This window comes from Gallus gallus, chromosome 1 (genome assembly GCF_016699485.2).
Source record: "Gallus gallus isolate bGalGal1 chromosome 1, bGalGal1.mat.broiler.GRCg7b, whole genome shotgun sequence".
Taxonomy (NCBI): domain Eukaryota; kingdom Metazoa; phylum Chordata; class Aves; order Galliformes; family Phasianidae; genus Gallus; species Gallus gallus.
In genome coordinates, this window is record NC_052532.1 from 64,962,785 (window position 1) to 64,984,592 (window position 21,808).

Genomic DNA, 21,808 nt, shown 5'->3' on the forward strand with positions numbered 1-21,808 from the left:
AGTATTTTATATTCCAGGTGTTTTAAATTGCCTCCTTATTTATAAAAAGGGATACCTAATCAAAGTAACTATGAATAGCTTTTTGACCAAAACTGAAATTCATCTGGAATGTTTGTTTTGGGGAAAATGCTAGTAAAACTTTATTCTGCTTGATACAAATGGTTTATTTCAAGAACACTTTGTGAGCACATTACTTGATTTTACAAAGTTGAAGTATAGGAAAAGGACAAGGAGATACCTAGGAGGGGCTGTGGTGGAGAAAGCAGCTTGTCTGCATAGAGAGGAGTAGCTCCAGCTTGCAGGAGAGCTGTGCCATTAGCACAGGTGGGAGATGTGTACCTAACAAGCGTGCAATAGGCCTCACTTGGCAACTGTGTGGCTATGCTGAGGCCCATAGTAACTTTCGTTCAAGATAAAAGTTCATGCTGTCAAGCTACAATAAAATCCTATCTTAGTGAAGATAAAGGGAAGGCTGAATGTTTTTCTCATGACATCAGCAATGAAAATAGGGTGATGAGTTTACTCGGTGAATGGAAGCCTAGTTTTTAAGTGCTCTGGGTCTGCCTTTTAAAACTGCAGCAGCTAGGTACCAACCACCTGCAAGGAGCCTGGGAGCCTGGGCTTGGCTGGCATCCCTCATGTTGAAAAGCAGTGGAGGAGGGAGATCAGCATCCTCAACCACCACACCTAAGAATGGGAAGGAATAAGTAGCAGTAGAAGTAGGTCAACAGAAGGATTTTATTTTCCAAGGAAGGCTGTTCTGTCTGTCAGCCTTACAATTCTATAAGCTGCTGATGAATCTATTATTTGACCTGTGGTTAATTCTGCTGTCCATCACAGTGAGTGGAGGGTGCTGTGGGGACAGGCAGTAGCCCCCATGATGGGCTTGTAGCGGAGATGCTAAGTCCTGAACCCGTGATTGAGGACTTGGTGGGAAGGCAGGGCCAACCCAGAGGAGCTCAGGTGCATGCAGTGCACCTGATTGACCAGAATGGGTGGAGTCAGGATCCACACCTTCCCAGACCTCATATAAGGATTAGAAGTGGAGGCAAGGGTATCTCACTGGAGATCCTTATGTACCTGGGGCCTTCCAAAGGTAAGCAGCTCCTTTTCTTTGTTTCTGTGTGCACAGCTGCTGCATTTGGGCTCGTCCTCATTTGCTGTAGCCAAAGACTTATTTACCCTGCTTTACTGCTGTACTTTCTGTCATGTTATAGCATTAAAGTCTGGAGCCCCATTATCTCCAGAGCTGGGGAGAGAAGGTCAGGAAGGTCATAGTGAAGCCAACTTCCGTTGATGTAACAATGAGCAAGTATTTTTTTTCTTTCTTTTTTTTCTTTCCTTAATGATAAACACTGTCGGCTTAAGTGGCTTAGCAGGTGTGATGTCATTTGCTGTTCAAGATCAGTGATGTGCTGTATATCTTCCCCTCATATTAAAGTGTCAGATTTTGGTTTATTTTTTCTGTGCATTTAGCCACCAAAAGACTAATACATGAATGCATATTTTACAGACAAAGCTGAATATCAGAGGCAGAGATGAGGCTTTCTCTGTTCTTCGCTATAACATGTTTTATGCAGCCTTCTGCTTTTTACTTTGTGCAGTGGTATGGAATTGGAGTTCAAGAAACCAACAAAATGACTGCAATAACTTAGGCAGTAATGGGCTCTGAAATGAAGCACACCTCTGCTTTCTCTTAAGGTTTATTCAGCCTGTTCCTCTTCAAACCTTAGTTTTTGTATTCTTTCAGCTTATGCTAGGTGCTGTATTTCCTTTCCAAGCAACCACAACAGGAGCGTTTTGGAACCTTTGACATTTCCATATAGACTAGAATTATCATGAATACTTGAAGCCGAAGCACTTTGCTGCACTTCTCTCCCTTCTGCCCCCCTCCCCATTAGCAGCTCTTCTATATGACAAATTTCTAAGGTTTTGTAGCAATTGCCTGGAATCACTTTGCTCAGAGCAAGTGATATGTAGCTTATGGGTACAGCAGTTTGGACAGTATTTAACTCAATTGGTTTGAGATGTAAAAATCGAGCAGCTCCCTTCTTTTTTTTTATTTTTTTTTTTTTTGCTGGAAAAGGCAAGAGACTGCCAACTGCTCTCTTAACTTCCATCAGAGATTCATTATCATTGTACTCTCTATCTTATATTTAAATTTTAAACAGAATAAATGATTTACTAATTTAAAAGGGGACTTGTGTAATTTCAGTGTCTGCAACTTCTGAAAGACAGTCTCAACTACTAACATGCCAAATACGTCAAACTGTAATCACAGACTGGACCAATTGCTACAACACAATGGGAAAAGGCTTGAGAATTGAAAGTAATTGCTGGCACTCTTACTGAAAGTGAGAGAGCATTTGTATTTTTAAAATTGAAAATGGAGGAAAAAAGGAAGAAAAGAAAAAGAGATACTTTTTAAAATGAGGCACTGCAGGATGGCCAGGCAGAGGGCATGGCGCGCATTTGAAAAGGAGCAGCAGACATTGACTGCTGACAAATGAAGCAGCAGCATCTGCAGGGTTCTCTCAGGGCAGCGGGTTGTTTCTAGGAACTGAGATACAATGGTTATGCATACAGGAAAAAACTCCAACTAGCTCACACGCCCAGTTGTATATTTGTTTCATGTCTTTAGCATGGTTGGAATAAAAGTGCAAGTATGTGTATTGCTTCCTTGAACAATGCTAACTCTGAACTGCTGCTGCTTGATGTTGTAACCTGGGTGTTCTGTTTGGGGTGTGTGCGTGTACCTGGGGGTGTTTCTTTTAAAAGCGATGTTGTAAAAGGAATACCACATATTTGGTATTAACAGGGAGTGTTACTGTGCATGACAGTGATTTATTGTACAATTAGGTTGTTGCTTCACTACGAAGGGAAAAAGAACTGGCCTTGATCAAATTAACTGTTTTGCCAAACTTTTGTATGGACTGGGGTGCATTGAAAAGAGTGTGGTCAGCTGGTCAAGGGAGGTGATCCTCTCCTTCTACTCTGCCCTGGTGGGGCCACATGTGGAGTACTGTGTCCAGGTCTGGGCTCTCCAGTTCAAAAAAGACAGGGGTCTCCTAGAGAGAGTCCAGCAGAGGGTGACAAAGGTGATGAAGGGCCTGGAGCATCTCCCATCTGAGGAAGGGCTGAGAGACCTGGGACAGTTCAGCCTGGGGAAGAGAAGGCTAAGAGAGGATCTCATCACTGCTTATAAATATCTGAAGTGTGGGAGTCATGTCAATGAGCAAGCAACAGCAGAACAAGGGGCACAGGAACAGGCTGCCCAGAGAGGATGTGGAATCCCCTTTTATGGAGATGTTCAAGACCTGCCTGGATGCCCTCCTGTGCAATCTTCTGTAGGGAACTACTTTAGCAGGCAGTTGGACTCCGTGATTTGTGGGAGTCCCTTTCAACCCCTACAATTCTGTGAACACAGATTCCACCTCATTGTCTGAGAACTTGTTCTTCTAGTGGCAGGTTGCGTGGCAGAGCCCTGCATGATCCAGTAGCATTCACACCTTGTGCCTATGGCTCTATCCAGGCTGGAGGGACTGGGCTGACCCCCTGCATGCAGTGTACATCACAGCCGTGCACTGCAGCCCAGGGGTTTGTGGTGTACACAGTGTGACTCAACATTGCTTTCTCCCTTGCATGCTTGAAGAACAAGAGGAAAAATGACTCGGTTGTCCAGGTCTCCGTCCCAAGGAAGCACTGGCAGGGGTCCTGTCAGAATTTAGATCGTTAATACAGAAAAAATATTTTGGCAACACTTTTTTCCTTTGGTTTGAAAAACTTTTAGAATAAAAATCTGTTAAATTGTTTTCTTTTTTTCAACATGAAAAAAATGTTTCCTTGGTTTGCCACTGTTCATCCCTCCCTTCCCACTCACCTTCACCTTTTTTCTCCAAAGGCAGATACAGGGGCTTCTGCAAAACACAGAGAACTGGAGGGGGGGGGGGGGGGGGGGGGAAGAAAAACACTTATGAAATTAAGCACTTTGTGGGGCTGAGTTAGTAGTAACTCTCTTTTGTGTCCTGCAGAAGGCTTTTACTGTTGCTGTGTTGTTGTCCCTCATATGACAGCCTAGAGGTCTGTAGTGTGGCTGTATCTGATAAGACTGGCAGGCACAGTGGCATAATTAACACTGTAAGAAAGTGTTGGATTTTTTTTTTCATGTACTAGTGTTGTATCTCCAGCATATTGTATTCATTTTGCTTTTATTGTGGCCTGACAGTGCACCCTGAGCTCAAAACAATTTTTGAGTCCTGAAAACCCTCTTAAGTCAACTTTAACGGTGGGACTACGGGCCTCTAGGAGTTTAGGGTTGCTTCACAGCTGGAAAAAGTTACTTTTTCTATTAGAACAGGCACTGACTGGCTTTAGGGGACTTAAGATCTTTCTGTCTTAAGAAACCTCATCAGTAATAAGAAAAGCTTAAATTGTGATGGTCTGCTAATCAAAACTAAGATGCCTTGTTTTACAATGTTTCCATAGCGTTGAGTGTAATGAGAAATTATCTTTGTTAACAGAAGTAGGGTGTGTGTCTTGATTCATGATTCTCAATGAAAAAAGTTCTGAATTAAATGCGTATGTGTAAGCTTTAGAATCCTTTGAGTTTTATTTATTGATTGCATGTTTAAAGTTTGATTGCAAGATCAAATTGCTCGAAGGGATCATGTGTGCAGGATTGTTTTGCCTTCCATATCTACAGTTTTCTGTAAGCTATGCAGACATTGGCATAAAAACCACCCTGTAGCCTTCAGGTTCATTCTTTCTCACGAGACTTGCTGTGCACAACTCCTCACCGTGGCATCTCAAAAATCTATCCCAGAGTGGTGTCTGACTGCAAGCTGATTTTGGACTCTGCAGAAACCATAGTCAGGATGCTTTGACTGTGCATGAAGCATAATTACAAGTGCTGCTCTGATTACTGGATGTTAATTGCTCATTTACTGAAGAGTTTTTCTTTTGAGCAACACTTGCTCAAACTCCTGCATGTACATTTATATTTTATACTTATATGCAGTAGAATATCACTACATGTAGGTGCATCCTGATGTAAGGCTTTTGCTTACTTGGGGACTTTGGGTGCTGTCTTGTCCTCCATGCTTCAGTTTGATTGCAAGTTCCAGCATTAATTCTTTGTATGTTGACAGTTGATCAAGGACTTAAAGGGACACAATGCACTGGATCCTTAGCATAAACAGTATTATAGCAAGAGGATGATTTCTCTGATGGGAAATGCAAAATAGTGAGCCCTGAACAACAATTTGAGCTACTTCAGGTTGTCCCATTAGGTTGTTATCCCTGTAGAAATTTCTTGACTGTTGAGAACATATGGACATTTGATGAAAGCACTGACTGGGAATCATATGTATTCATTTTTTGTTACTTCTGGAAGGGAAGTTTGCAGATCCTTATACAGATGCATTCAGCTGCATGGATTTTGAAACAGGTTGGTGGTTTGCCTGTTTCAACAAGAGGCAAAGTTCATTATGTAATTGGAAGAAGCTAGCATGTAAGTGTACTCGAGTGAGAGGAGGATATGTAGGTTCCTTTTGGTTTTGAATTTTAGAGGTGCATGCCTGTAATTAAGAACAATATATTTTTATATTTCAGTTATTTCTTTCTTCTGATGAAGCAGCTATTCAGATTCAAGAGTCAAATGTACCTCTTTATTGTTTATGATGTTACAGTGATATTTAGAGGCCCCAGGCAAATCAAGATCACCTTGTACCTGGTGGTGTGTAAACGTGTGCTTAAGAGATGTACCTTAATCTGATTTTTCCTTTTTATAGTATAAATAAACAGTGATATAACAGGGCAAAGTTGAACTTCCTAACGTGATTATTACCTCTGGTCTCTAACCTAGAGATATGTGCACTTCTCGTACAGGTAGCTGCTGGAACCGGGGCTCATTGATGGCTGAAAGGAGATTTTACCCCTTCCTTTGCCCATGGTAATGGCAGTGGTGATGACCTGGGGGGATGGCAGTGCCTGCCGGTGACAGCCTCTGCTGGTGATATCCTTGCTGGTGTGATTCCTTCCCTCGTTGATAAAAGCAGCATAAGCCTTCCTGCTTGACAGAAGCTTTAGATCATTAAGCCCGTTTAGTTTTAATTTCATAGGTGTGTTCAACTTCTTCCTTCTCTGAGGTCAGATGAGTTGTTTGCCATATGATTTTTCTCAGAAACCCTCTCTGTTTGTGATACTGCTCATTTCCACTGTCTCCAGGTGACATAGACTTTGATATAGTTTCATGTAATATAGAGTAGTTTTCAGTAAAAAAAAAAAAAAAAAAAAAAAACTTGAAGCGTTTATTTCTAGTTTCAACTTCAGAGTGTGGGGTTCTCACTTGCTGCAAGGTGTTTCTTGAGAAAGATTAAAAAGCCAGTGAAAATAGAAACTTTGTTCCTGGTCCTGAGAACTAAGTTTTGAGCGTGTTTTGAGCCAGCTCCTCTAGAGAGACAAATGTATTGTAAATGTTAATGATGTTTATGTCCCCAGTGAACTTGTATTTGCAGTTGACTGTGTTTAAGAATTTGGTAGGATTTGTGCTCGCTGGTGCTTTTTTCTTTCTTTCTTTTTCAGGTTGTTTTTAAATGTGCTTTTTCAATCACAAAGGCTTGGCTTACTGGAGATTAGTGTTGGCTACTGGCGTGGTGATAGCTAGATACTTTGAGGAACTGTCTCAGAAGTTTGTAAGCAGAAGAAGGAAGAGAATCTGTACTTTTAGTGGAAGAAGTTTTCAAAGATCTCTGCTTGTAAATCAGCACATGATTGTTGTCTTTGACATCTGTGAGCTCTCAGACTTAGTCCCAGGCAGCTTAAGACCTTTGGGGTCAACCTGCTTTATGAGGTTTCTTTATGGGTGTTTCTCACCCTTGTGCTGCTACGATTGCCCCATGTGAAGAAAAGCTCTTGGTGAGAGGCAGGTCTGCTGTAGTGGTCTTGTTTCTGTGATGTCAGCAGTGCTGCAGGTCCTTACCTCAGCTCTGAATTGCTGTTGTTTAGTAGTACACTTTAAAAACACTTAGTCCTACTGCTCATATGTATCTGTTAGCTCTGTGAAAGATCTTGCTCTCTCAGTAGTCAGAGTTGTTGAATGTACTTTGAGTCTTTTGACAAATATGAAGAATAACAGAATAACAATGAAATAGCTTTTTGGTACTAAGAGATCTGCCACCTATTGTATCTTTCGTATGTAGCTGAAAGGTTTGTTGCAAGCTCCTAGAGAGGTGATACAATTTGCTATTGATTGTCTAGGTGGCTTACTAAGGATTTATATTGCTGTTCTCAGTACTATTTAGAAACTTGCCCCTACTGGCTTTGTATTAAACTTCCTCATGGAGCTTACACGTTTCTGTTCAGTGAATGTACTAGCTGGGCACTTTTACAGCCTTATCCAAATTACTGTCTTTAGAACAGTTTCCCCCGTGCATATGGTAGCTGATCCAATGTGAATTGGTGTGCTAGGGAGGAATAGTATCCCTAAAATTAAAAGTAATAAATTCATGTCTTTTTCCTTTTCCATCTCTTTTTTTTAATGTCTCACTTGTATATGATGAGTCAGAATTTCCTTGAGAAACAAGAGGTCACTGAGGTACTGAAATGGTAGTGAGAGTAAGACTTAAATAGCGAAGAAAACAAGCAGATCTCCAGTTATATTTCTACTAACATAGACTGTTTTATTTTTTCACTATCTTACGTACTTTACTGGAAGTCACCAACTTTGTGTGTGGATTTTTTTTTCTGAAAATTTCTAAATATATTCTATAAGAAATTTAAATAGGTCTCCTAAATGCATGAGTGTGGCCACAGGGTTAGCCATGGTAGCTAGTGCCAACTCATCAAAGGAAAAGTTTTAGAATGTTTAGTAGGCAAGAGTTGAGATGAATTGACCCATAAAACTACTCTTGAGTTTATTATTTTGCATGTTACTAAGCATTACATTTTATAGAATGTATCTGTGACTAACATTTGATTTGGGCAAGATTTGCTAAGTCAACCAGAAAGAACTAAATTCAGCTTAGAATAACACTTATCTTTAACAAGGCTGCAATGGAATGACAAAGTAGGATGGATGTTACCATATGGAGAATTGGTGACTGTTTATCTTTGAAGATGTGTAGATTCAATGAAAGCTGGTATTATGGTGGGAATAGGAAAACAATGCATCCTATCATCTTCTGAAGGCTTACATGTTGGATAAATAAGTGGGTCTGGTTGAAAAATGGCTGTTATGCTAGGCTGAATGAGACCTTCAGCTTTTGAAAAGGAAGATGAATTTCAAAATATTGAGCTTTTAGATATCTGTCCAGTGGTCCTGAAATTTATCTCTCTGCCCATACCTGAGAACTGAGCATATGAAACTCACAACAGGCTATTGCTGGACCCAATGTTCTTGCCACATGTGGTGTGGATTGCAGAAGATCCAAGGAACCTACTGGAAACTTACGTGGCTCATCCTCCTTATTGAGGTCTTCTGCATTCCATCCTCTCTGAGAACTGTCTTGGCTGACCAGCCATGCCCAGGATCTGCTGTTGATGAACTGAAGTTTTAAATGGGCTTCTTGCAGGAAGGAAGGAAGGGCAGACAAGTGCTTCTCCAAGAACATTCCAGACTTGCTGTTCAACTTCACACCTAGCTCTTCATGCAGCAGTGCATCCCAACTGACTTCTTGGTCAGCTGTGGTAATTTGTTTTCCTTGCAGTGGAATAGGAGCTTCTGGTAAAGATGAAAAGGTACATGACTAAAGAGAAAAGGCACTCAGATTTCCCACACCTCCTGTGTCTGATTTCCTTGCCAGTAGCTGTCACGTGAGACATTGATACCTGTACACCCAGTCCTGCCCAGTTGCACCGGTGCTGGATGTAATCCATCTTGCTGAAGGAAATATTATTCTTTTTATCCCTTCCCCGAGGGCTGAAGTCCTTCTGTGGTCCATTTAATTACTGCAGGTTATTGTGATTGAAATTTCCACTATAACAACAGGTGCCAGGAGTTACAGAGTGCTTTCTTCTGAAGCCTGACTCAATGCTTACAGATTTCACTGGCACATTTGGTCTGGTCAGGAAGTGACTTTCCCCCTCCACCCCCATGCCCCCCCGCCCCCCCCCCCCCCCTCCCCCCCCCGCATCAACTCTTACCAGCATAATTCTATCAACAGAAGCCCAGGTGAAGCCGAACTTATTCCAAGCATTAAAGTTCTTTTGGTGCTGTTGCTAATCCTCCTGCAGAATCTTCTGCCAAAGTAAGCTCCACCTTGGCTAGACAATGCCATTTACTGGTATAGCAAAAGTAATCCATCAGGTCCTTTCCAAGACCCTGAAGCAGTCACGCAGCACTTTCCTAGTATGCCTGACCTGCGCCAGGGAGACGTTGTAAGCTGGAACCATAACTTGAACAACCCTTCCCCTTTGCAACTGGGCGAAATGTCATAAAGGGGCTGTAAAATTCCCCATAACTGACCTCAGGGAGATTGTGCAAACTGCGTCACAGCTTCCTAAAGTTTACTTTGCATTTCCCTCACCCAGGGAAAGTCAAGGATAGGAGACTAGTCTGCTGAGGTGGTTGCATGCAAGAGAGGTTTTGTCCCACAGAGGTATGCCAGCCCCACAGTGCTGGCAGGATATGTTAGCCTCTGTTGAGCTTATTGTCAGGGGCTTGCTGTTATCGGTTCCTGAGCTAGCTAGTCACGTCTAGACGGTGGTGTAACAATATACCGTAAATCAAGCTTGAGATGGTTTCAGCCTTGAACAGGAAACCTTCTCCCCAGTGCTCTGTGCTGTGCAAACATCCATCGGTGTAACCAGAACCAGGCTGTGCTCCAGCAGGCTGTGATAGGCCATGGCTTCAGCATCTGCAATGTCTCAGTGTACCACTGACTGGAAGGAAGTTGAATGTTTTTATTTTCACATTAAGTAAATACATTATTCAAGAGAATATTCTTTATTCTCCTTTACTGTGACTGCATTTTACAGATGTGGTTTTAAAAGGGGAAGGGATTGAAAGGACTTCTGCACTTCCATCCTCTTCTGAAGTATTGGCATCACTCCATTCTCCAGTACAATGTCACAGCATGCCCCTAGCTTGCTGAGAGATTTGGATCTGCAGCAGGCAACCTGAGCCTGCATTGGCTCTGCCATTTCTTGGTCCTAACTTAACATACAATGTGGGGCACAGGGCCCCTTTCCCTTCTGTGCTGCATCCATTCCCAATCTGGCATCCAAGACCAACTGCTGATTACTGCCAAGAGTCTTGAAAATATTTGGCAACAGAATTCAGTTTTCTTACACTTATCTGTAAATTGCTGCTTCTCTAGCATCAAATAAAAAATAGCCCAAAGTTCTGTGAACTTAGTTGATGTTTAATGCGGGCTTTTTTTTTTGGTTTTGTTTGTTTTTTCTCCTTGATTTCAAACTTAATTATTGCAGGCTCTAGAAGTACATTGTGGGTTGAAAGAGGAGAAAGCTTTAAACACTAGTTCTCTAGTTAATGAAATAATCTGTGATTGGGATTGTCTTCAAAGTAATGTCATAATTATTACAAAGCTCCAGCACTTTTCCATTCTGTTTGAGTTGAAAATGCAAACGTGTAATCCTTCTCTATGGGGAGAAAATAGAGTTCTCTACTCCAATACATCCTTCTTTCACACGTTTGAAAGGTTTTGAAATCTGATAAGGATCAGGCTCTGTATGGTAGCATTAAACAGTTGCAGATCATACAGCCATATGTACGTGTGTGTTGACTTTTTGTTTACTCTTCCAATCTCTCTTTGATCTTATCATGGCTTCTGGCAAGAAAAGCCGTCAGCACATACAGGAGCATGGTACTTGTTGGTGCCCCACTGTGTGCTACTCTGGCAGGAGATCTGCAGTGTGTGCCTGTGGGCAACCGGTGCCCATACTGGCAGATTTCCAGAGACCAAAATGGTGATGGCCAACAAAGACATTTTCAACTCCTAACCAGCTCTTGTCCAGTACAGCTCTTCTTTACCACAGTGTTCCTGTTCTGCTGTGCTGGTTTTATCTGGTTTGGTTTTCTGTTTGTTTTTGTTTGTTTGTTTGTTAAGTCTGAAACATTGAGGAAGGTGAACTTTTTTCTTCCAAACAGAGCAAGGGTTTTGATTAGGTGTAGGATGCCTTCTTCCCTTGGGTGGAAGTCCCAGGTGGAATTTTCAAATTTCCTGTAACCTTGTTCTCAGGAAACTCTTCAGATCCTCAACCACAAGCTCGTCTCCCTACACACACACACCTTCCTTTTCTGATTTCTGCGCCATATCAGTGTTCTGTTTCCTGTGCTCCTTTAACACTGCCATTGGTTCCCCTCTTTCCTTCCTCCTTTTAGGGTTCTCTGTGTCACACAGGTTCCTGGATGGAACCTTGCAGGGACAATAACATGTCAGCTTTAGTGTGTCTTGTGGCAAGTGCTGACAATCACATCAAAATCCAGCAACTTGGCTGTGTTCCAGTATTTGTACGTATGCTTGCACAAGTGCAACTCTGTATATGTGTGTGTATTCTAAATTTTTATTCCATTTTTCCTGGAAATAAATTATAATCAACTTTCCAAGTAAAAATGTGTGCACTTTTATAATTTCCCCCCTCTTCTCTATGCCAAGTATATCTTGGCTCTACCCAGAGACCTGATTAAAAATGTTAAAACACACTTACCAGCATGCAATGACTACATTTATAGCATCTGACTTGAATGTTTGTTTCATAGTCTGTGTTGTAACAATCTGATTCTCAGACTGCCATTGACGTCAGTTTAATAGGAAAATTCAAATACAACCTTTATTAGATTTTCACTATTAAGTTAACAATAAAAACTTTCTACAGATGCCTTACATAGACCAGGCTGTTAACAGAAATATTACATTAATGAAAATCAGGCCTCCAGAAACCAAGAGACTGGCTTATTTTTTAAAATAAATAATTTTATTTGCCATATTTTAGTTGACTAAAGTATTTTCTTTTTAATAATCCTAGTGGTTTAGATGTTAAGTATTGTTGAAGAGGCAATTTGTGGCCATTTGTGATCCTGTTGTAAATCTCCCAGCTTTTCCAGAGCAGGAGAACCCTTCCAAAAATTCTTCATTTAATTGATGTGATTGTTTGCAACCTAAGATTTTCCCCTCAGTTTCAGTCACGTGCTGTTTTTATCAGTTCTTTCTTAACCTACTCAGTCATAGTTTTCACTGTTAAATGGTAAAGCACTGGTACAATCTGAAAAGCTCTCTCTGGAGGTAACAGCTCAGGTCAAGACATTGTGTGTCGGGCTTTGCACTACTTGCGGTAGTAAGTAGTCTCTGCCTTGAGGGCTGTGCAGTATATTGCAAACAGATGGTGGGGAGAGAAAATTACCTTAGATTCTGTCCTTTTAGAGATAGGTACGTTCTGGTGGAGAGACAGTAGTTGACTTGTCTGTACTTAAATCAGAAAATCCAGGCATGGACTTAGCAGAAGAGTCAAAGAGTATTTTGCCTCCCATGTTAACGTTAATTAATGCTTCCATGACACACGACATGATAAACCTTCTCTTGCAGTCTAATAAAATCTTTTGCTCATAATAAAAATAAAATTAAAAAAAAAAAGTCTTGGAAAGTAACATCTAGGAGGCTATTCAGTTTGTCTTCCACTGTGGTGGGACTAATTTTACCTAAAACATTCTGGACTGATGGTTGTAGTGACACTCAGGGAAGCTGAGGAACCTAGCCCAGGGCTTCAGTATTCCTTCTCCACCAAGGCTCTTTTAATGGCCAGCTGGAATCTTTCTGCATATGAAGTTCCAGTGGGCATGTAGGGCTGTTTGATCTATCTTTTTAAGGTTTAAAAGCTTCTTGGCGTGTCTCTTCATGGTCTTGTCGTTCTTTAATAGGTACTTCCAACATTCAGTTTTCTAGACTTATGCGATCAGTTCCTGGTCTGCGGAGTCTCTTGTAAGTTGCTTGCAGAACAGTTCTATGTAAGTGTAGGTAATTTTGTTGCTTTTTGGCATGAAATACTGATGTGGCCTTCACTGCATTTCACAGCAGCAAACAATGATAAGTGAGTGGGGTTTCTGTGATCTGTAGTTATGTGGATAGTCTGCACCATCTGACTCTCGTACCACAATTAGGGTGTGGGGAGGAAAACAGCTTTCTCATTATTTATGTGGTCTCTGACAGCGTGGTGAATCTTACTCAAATATAAATCCTCGTAGAAGGCCTGAAGGGTTTGGCTTAGGCTTGAGGAATTTGAGTGACTAGAAATTCCCAAGCCTATTTTAATAGCTTTGCAGTTCCACTGATGCCTGAAGAGAATTAGTTATACCATTTTACTAAGTTACACATTTTTGGTGGAGACTACCTAGTTAAAATCAGATGACTTTGTTTGGTAATAAAGGGTGCATGTAACACTGGCCAGTGCTTGACGTTTGTGTATAGTCTGAACAGGTAGTACTTAAATCAGCACCTGCTCTTTGAAAAAATGAATCTGCTGATGCCCAGAGTTTCAGTTACCTCAATTTTTGTGTTGAATCTTGCATGTAGATGGAAGCACAAGCAATGGCTAGATCTAGACGTATCATGCGAAAGAGACAAGGAGCTATTTCTGACTCTTCTCTTAAATCTTTCAAAGAAAACTGGAGAAAGTAGTAGAGATGAATAAAGAAAAGTGAAAGAAAATGAACAGGGAAGAAGCATAGAAGAAGAGAAGGAGCTTAGCTAGTGGCTGTGCATGTGTTGTCATGTTAGTTCTCCTTTTATACATAAATAATCACAACTTCCCTGTTACAAATGTATTTACCCACTGTGGAAGCAAGAATGTCAGTGTGGATTAAGCTGTTATTGTGAAATGGAGGTGTATTTGTAGAAAGCATATTTTACACACACTGCATCTGTATGAAGTTTGTTATAATTTGGCTGTTTGAGTAGAAGAATGTTACCTCTAGGAGAAGTGTAAAAGGTCTATATATATATATATTTTTCTCTCTTATCCTTATACATGTATCCTTATCATGTTGATTCTACACATCAACCTACTACCAGAATGGATGGGGTATGTGCAGGAACATCATGTATTGAGTTGCAGTGGCTGGTGTCGCATGTTGAAATCTGAGTTGTTTCTTTCTCTATGTCCCAGTGAAAGAATTAACTGATGTCTCTTCCCCTTGTGAACAGCACACATTCACTAGACATCCATTCCCAATGGATCCCCAGGACTAATTTCCTACAGCTTCAAGTGGAGTTAATGAAGCCTCCATGCACATGCTCCTCTCCATGGTGAGATGTCTCAGTGGATACCTTAGCTGAGATAACAGGTCTGTACTTCAACATCAAGCATTCAGGTTCATCTGTGCTGTGTTCTGTGCCTGAAACTAGACAGAGACCCTATGGTGGATACCCAAGATGTCCATGTTGCCAAATAGTGCTGCGCTGGCACCAGCTTTGGTAGCCAGCTCCATGGTAGTCTTTGAACCTTCTCCATCCCATAAAAAAATGTGTAGGCCAGCCTAGCCTGCCTGCATAGCTGGAGCTCTATGCACCTGTCTACATCTCTTGTAGTTTCATTTTGTCTTTGCCAGCTGAGATAACGAAGCATTTAAGATGCTGTACTGTGTGCAGTTTTGGGTGCCACAAGGATGTAAAACTATTAGAGAGCTCCCAAAAGGGCACTATGAAGATGGGGGAGGATCCCGAGAGCAAGGTGTGTGAGGAGCAGCTGAGGTCACTTAGGTGTGTTGGGCCAAGAGCAGAGGAGCTGAGGGGAGGCCTCATGGTGGCTGCAGCTCCTCACAGGAGCAGAGGGGCAGCACTGAGCTCTGCTCTGCGTGACAGCGACAGGTCCAGAGGGAATGGCATGGAGCTGTGTTAGGGGAGGGGCAGCTGGGGGTTAGGGACAGGTTCTGCACCAGAGGGTGGTGGGTATGTCATTGAGATGCCAGAGTTGCACTACTGTGCTCGAGGGATTTGTAGTAATTGCAGTTAATGCTATGCAAATAAGTATAAAAGGTGGTATTAAGGGCTTTGTCATGAACTTCTGACACGTGATAAGAACAAATGAAGGGTGCATTCTATCTGTCCTCCCACCACCCCCTCTTGAGAGCTTGGGATTTCATGAGGTGTGTTTTGGATGACTGTAGACTTGAATAAACACAGTTATTTTGCTCATCTGCCACTAAGATGACAGTGTTCCATTGAAATGTTTGACAGTCTCAAGTAACTGACAGTTAATTCACATGTGCAGTGTTTATCTCCGTGGTATGCTGTGTGACAACTTGGAAGTGACACCAGTGTGCAGCGTGAATCTCTCTGTTTCCTCGGCGAGCTGTCAGGGGAGCCTGCAACATTTTGAAAACACTCCCTGGTTCTTGAATGTGAACAGAGGTTCTCTATTCTCAGCCATGTTATGCAGCTTTGTGTTTCGTTACTCTTTTTAATCCTCAGTGAGGGCAGCAGGCAAAAGTGCATCAGGAAGAGCGGACAAGGGATTTATATATTTGTATAAATCAAAACTAATGCTCTCAATTTTGGTCATGTCAGTTTAGTGGATATCTTGCAAAAGTTCACACTTTCTTTTTTTTCTTTTAATTTGAAAGGTGTAACAGCATTGGTTAATATGACTTGTGGGTAAATAATGTAGGTTTTTCTACATAACACTGTCAGCATATGCAAGTAGTCATTATCTTGTTCATTTTTATTCTGTTGGCAGGTTGCTGTGTAGCTGTAAGTATCACTCTTAACCTAGAACAGCATAGAACCTGATTTTAAGCTTTTGCTAAGAATGTAAAATCAGGTATGCTGAATCTTCTGATGATCTTTTGCTTACATAGCTAAGTAGTCAAACTTTCATTTGTGCTTTATTTGACTAGGGATGAGCTTTTATCTCAGGCAGGTAATGCATGTGTTGCACAGGCATCTCAAGGATAAACTGGCTACAAAATCTCTGGGGAGGCTCTGAATACTCGTGTTGAAAGTGATTAATTTGCTGTAGAATGCACAAATATCAAAAGGCAGCTAGTCGTTGATGGTGGGTGGGAAAAATTACAATCATCTGTTTATTATAGTATACTTAAAAATCATCAAGAAGAAACCTTTCAGTTGTTTACTACTTACAGTAAATTGTAGACTGATCTATTTTCAAGTCAGAGTGGCTTTCTGATTTTCATGGGTAAGCACAGTGTGTTGCATTATAAAGTCAGTGACAGGCTGTAATATACTCAGAATCTCTTTCCTTTTACAAAGTTCTTCAAATTTTTGGCAAATTGACTGTTCGTTTGTCAGTGTCACTCTAATCTTCAAAACAGATAGTGAACAACTCCTTCATCTACTTTTTCCCACCTTTGCTTAAAGAAATAGAAGACAAAGTATGGTTTGCTGAGATCTTTTACAATTTTATCCTTATTTTCGTCTGTATTATAAATGTAGTTTCTATGTCTACAAGGTATGAAGTTTTTGCTGTCAAAGGAACTTGTTAAATCTGTAGCCATAACCATGGTGAGATTTTCTTCTATACTGACATTTAGGTAGGCTGAAAAACATAGTCTTCTTAGCAAGCTAGATGTCTAAATTGAGTGTGGTTTTGGATTTAACTTTCTGTGTTTGGCATAATAGGACTCTTGACTCTTTAATGTCTGAGTTATTCCAGCCTTAACAACAAGAACAAAAAAAAAAGAACAATCCTAAGAAATGTTGTAGCTACTCAAACTGAAAATTCACTTCTATTAGCAACTGAGATTTATTTTTCTCTTTAACTAGCTGGATCCTTTGTTCGTGAGAATTGGCATCCTGCTGCGGTGTGGTATGTGTTCAGTAGTGAATGTGAACCTACATTGTAATGTCACAGCAGAGACGGCAGCGTGATTTATGACAGCACTGGGCGACTGTTGAGCTTAGAGAAGCTCAGGCATCCCACTGAGGTTGAGGGACAACTGACCTTGGGTTCCTGCAGAAGTGAAACTTGGGTTCAGCCCCACGGTGTCGGATTGTGTCACAGTCTGGTTCTTTGCTGAGCCACCCCTGTGGTCCTGTGCTATACTGCTCCTCCCACACACTGAGGATTGGATAATTTAGCTGTGAAGGTTCTCTGGCTGCAGAGCACTGGGGTAACACAAGCCACCTCCAAGCAGTCTGTAAAGGCAGCTGCCATGGCATGCCCCTGGGCAATGATGGGCTACTGAGTTGAGATGATAGGTGCATGGGGATGTTCCTCTGCAGAAGCAAATTCTCATCTGCCCTCAGACACTGTGATACAGCCTTAGATGGTGCAAGGGCCTATGCTGTTTGCTCATATAGTGGAGCAAGGCCAGGCACATAGTCAACAGCTGATAGGTGTGAACTGATGCTATGTGGAAAATCTAAGAAACAAAACCCATAGAGCTCAGAATCTCTAGGATAACCAGAGGCTCTTTCTCTGGGTAATCACAGTTGGATGGTAAAACAATACCTACATAGCGTCACAGAGATTTTTCTGCTTCATCCCCTGATTTTCAGGACTGTAAAATATTTGCAGTAATTCCTAGGTGGTCTCTCTTGTGTGTGGTGATGTCAGCCACTTGGAGAATTAGTTTTGCTAAGTTTGCAGCTGCTGACTCATCTGTTTAAAGAAGTTGATTCTTAATTTTCAGTGATAATAATATTTTTCCCTTAGTACAACAGTTGAGGATAAAGAGCTGGTAATGAGGTTTAGCAGAGGCTACCACAGTACAGGCTTTCCTTGCAGTCATTTAACATACTGCATATTTTAGTGGCTGTAATATACAGAAAGCCTTAGTTTCATGGTTCTTCTTGGAACTGGTCCAGCTTGTGCTGTGAAAGTACAATTCAGCAGAAGCCCTTTTTGAATATTTATTTATTTTTAGTTTCTAAGAGTTCTGCATGTGGTACCCTGCATCCTCATGAGAAGAGTCCCAGCAGCGGTGCCTTGGCACTAACAAATGCCTTGATGTCACTGCTTGGTTTTCTCACTTTCTTTCTTCTTTTTTTTTTTTTTTTTTTTTAATTGGGTAACAAAGTAAAAGCACCCTCTGCTTCTTTCCTGCTCTTAAAATCCAGTTTGCTCCTCTTCTCTGCCTCCTCCCAACAGCCCTTTGGGAACAAGAAGGGATGATGTCTCTGGCAAAGAAATAGGTAGGGTTTGGTTGGTAAGTGGAACTGATTTAATTAAATTAGCTTCATAATGGATTCATTCAAGAAGGCAAAGGAGTAGGAATGTGGCTTCTGATTCTTTTTTTCCCTTCTCTCTCCCTCCGGTCAATCAGAGTAAAATGGCTTTCTAAATAAAATGCTTTTTTGGTACAATTTTCTCTTGACATTTTAAAGAATAGACTATGTTAAAGTTTTACTTTTTTGTCTAATTTTGATTTACCTACCTTTGTCCCCTTCCCTGAGAATATTAAAGCAACATTATTGTGTGCATAACAGTTGCTGTAGATGCATGCCAGTAGAACAGCACATTTAACACCACCTGAAACCTCACAAGAATTGAGCAATACAAACTTAATACCACAGAAGTTTCCCATCCTAAGAAGTTTCTGTTTCCCATCCTAATTATCTCATGGTCTTGTATTGTTAGATTTACTCTGCCAGTGCACTTTGGTTTTGTTATCTTGGCAATTGTTGATGATACTAGCGTTACTCAGAAAACTTGGATTTGAAATTTTGTAGAAATGCTTTTTCTTTTTGGAGCCAAAGTCTTTTGCAAGACTCATCAGTTTTGATGCTGTCTTCCGGGGGGATGTGTGTTTGAAAGAGAGAGCTTTGCAAAAAATCTAGAGAGAACGTATGTGCTCATGGGTGTGCAGACATGTAAAGTGTGGTAGGCAGCTAAGGGACTGGCTTGAGATGTGGAAGACTTGGTTCAGCTTCCTGGTCTGTGTGGTACAGAGAGATGTGGGATGGAAAACTACTCTCTGACCTTTGAATTGGGTGGAGTGAAAACTCAATCAGCGGTTTCTTACCGCCAGGAGATTGCTCTGACTAATGGCTTGCTTTCTTGAACTGGAAAGCATGGGTTTTTCATTTTCAGAATGAAATTGTTACACCACAATCATCTGTAAATGTTAGGCAGAAAACCTGGTTTTGTAAGATGGGATGACTTGGAGTAACAAATCTAAAAGTAGTAAACACAGGAGTAAGATTTACCTGTGTCTTTGTGTGTGTGTGTATACAGACACACATATATATTTAGCACTGTATAAATTCTATAAGCAACCATCTAAGCTGTTTTCCATATCAGAAGGAACACAACTTTTCTATGACTGAGCTGATGAACCCTGGCTCAAAGGTCCACCTCTGCTGTTAGGGCTATTTGAACTAACTGTAACAGAACTAACACTGCATCACATTGAGAAGATGAAGTCTTAGATATTAAAGGCTGTGCTTGTAGCTACACGTGTATGTACATCCATCTTCAGAGATGGAAGGTGTGTTCCAATATGCTTCCATGCTTGCCAGAAAAGATAATTTCCCACTTAATTTGCTGCTATTTTCTTGTTTATTTTTTGCCTTGAGAAAGGAGAGAGCTTCGCTGCCTGTGAATTGTTCTGAGTTCAGTGGAAAATTCTACTCTCTGATTTACTGTAGTATAAACTGAACAACCCTATGGTTCATCAGTATGCTGTACCTCTTCAGTTCTCTACGTATTTGCTCTGTTGAACATCTTTTACTTGTCTTCATACCTCTGTGCAGGAATGGTTAGGTCAACAGATTACACACATACATGAAGTCAATGTGTGTACTGAAAAGTGATGAGAAGTCCAGTAGAACAACCTGTTCTCTCTTCTAAAATTGAGCAAGGGCAATGATTTACTCTGTGTTTACCATTTATATAATAGTTTGTTCTCTAATCCACATAACTGCTTCCAAGAGGTAAATTTGTTGCACATAAGTGGATGTCTGACGCGGTAAGTTGAATGTTGACATTGCAAGAATCCTGCCTCCTGTGTAATCATCCTGGAGTAAACCCAGTGACAGCGTCAGGTTGGTTATTTTCTTAGAATTGCTGTAGATTGCTGATCTTCTTTTCCCCCGTTAGTAAGTCAATGTATATCCCTTTTGTACAATACAGTGCCTTTCTTTCCTTGGGAAACAGATCTCTCAGTGTAACCAGAGGCTTCATAAATGCTTTAGAACAGCTGTGCTCAACACAACAAAGACTTTGTTTACTCTGACATTATTTATTCATTATTGATTAGTTTCCTATTTTTTCCCAGTCTCCCATAGTAATGGTGGCATGTTTGTTTTTTCTTTCTGAAACTCCTTTGATGGATAATTAAGTCTTCTCTATGCAACCTGGCATTCAGGGGCTTCATGATTCCTTTGATCTGAAGTACCTAGTGGGGCAGCACGAGGGGCTTGGATGCAATAAAATGCGTCACCAGGACAAGGTCTATGTAAAAGCTGTTTGGTAAATGTTCTGATACAAGAGACTGCCAGATGAAACAATTCCTTCCTTCCTTTGTTGGTCTGAAAAGTCACTGCCCTGAAGTGGATGCTCAGTCCATTCTGGATCACCGTTCCAGCTGTGGTCAGCTGGAAAGCTGATAATGCCCCAGAGAAGGGACAGGAATACTGTAAGCACGTGTGAATGGCTAGATCTGCTTGGAAGCAGCTGTAGCAAATGGGTCAGTCCATTTCAGCCAATTAGACTTCCTGAGGTTGCAACATAATGGTGAGATTGCAGTGAACCAGTCCATTCTCTTTTATAATATTTAACCTATTTAACTGCCATAGTGATTTATCTGAATTTTGGTAAACGTTTCCATTGCCATTATGTAGCTGTAGTGTACTTTACTCAGCAAGCATCATTAAAAGGTATTTTTTAATTAACTGTATATAATCTATGTTTCAGTAATGAGAGTTTAACTGATAAATTAATTTGTCTAAGCTGTGCTTATGTGTAGCTTAATACAGTATTGCACACATAAACACGTGCTCTCTTCCTTGCGCTCTTGTTCTCTCTCTCTCTCTCTTTCTCTCTCTCATCTCTATTACCAGTCAGCTTGTTATGCATACTGAACTTAAATTCTCGAACTTGAGACTCCTGAAGATGGAAATTGTTTAGAAAATATGTAGATTTCATTTTCTCAATGAAAATGCAAACATGCTAGAGATGGGCAAAGTATATGTTAATTCTCTCATAACAGCAAGGAAGAAAATGAAATCTATTTTACTCTTCCAGTGCAGAGGCTACAACTAGCTGTATTGCTAGCATGCTGTATGTTGCATGTAATGTCATCTTGTGTTATGGAGTAAAGAATGTTGCATAATTAAGCTGCTATTGCAGTTCTGAAGTGCACATTCAAAAGAAAAAAAAAACAACTATGAATCAGGCAATGAAACTTAAAACATGGTTGGGAAATAACTTGAAATTCCCATTAAAAAGTAATGAAGCAACTTTTAAAGCAATACTTTTTTTTTCTTGAAGTTAATGGTGTTGGTATTGCAGGTAAGGCATTCTAGTGAATTCCAGTTGTGATTCCTGTAAAGAGTGAAGTAGCTTAATTCAGGCATTTGTTTATCAATGGCATTGACTGGATGATAGCTACAGATCAGCTTTGGCCCAATTCCTTTGTTTTGAGGCTGCACAGACATTTTGTTACCCTTTTAATATTTTATCTAAAAAATCTTGTGATAGATCCGTATGTCTGTCCGCCTCACCTCCTGTACTGTAGTCTCAACTAACTCCTGAAATAGCTTTACATCTCCTTTTATGCACAGAAGAGAAATTACTTTGGGCACACTAAATGGATAACCATCTTCAGTAAAGCTACAGAAGGAATGGCCCGTCATCCATTGCTTTCATTAGGAATAAGTTGATTCTGCAAAAAAAA

At 40.8% G+C, this 21,808-nt stretch overlaps 1 protein-coding gene and 1 long non-coding RNA gene across 5 annotated transcripts in view; one reads left to right on the top strand and one right to left on the bottom strand.

Moving 5' to 3' along the window:
* PDE3A (phosphodiesterase 3A) overlaps window positions 1-21,808 on the top strand; it is a 243,226-nt gene that overhangs the window by 20,082 nt on the left and 201,336 nt on the right. The window contains exon 1 of one of the 4 annotated variants that reach the window (XM_046905073.1): window positions 14,825-20,646. The exons of the other annotated variants lie outside the window; for them this stretch is intronic. Coding sequence (XP_046761029.1) covers window positions 20,644-20,646 — 3 coding nt within the window. The 5' untranslated portion in view covers window positions 14,825-20,643. Of the gene's footprint in view, window positions 1-14,824; window positions 20,647-21,808 lie in introns of those variants that run through there. 4 annotated transcript variants of the gene reach the window in all.
* On the bottom strand, window positions 1,096-9,354 carry LOC112530062. The gene is made up of 4 exons (XR_003071203.3): window positions 9,142-9,354; window positions 8,450-8,719; window positions 3,881-3,934; window positions 1,096-3,714 (listed from the first exon to the last, which is right to left on the bottom strand). It is a non-coding gene; the product is annotated as an uncharacterized LOC112530062 (long non-coding RNA).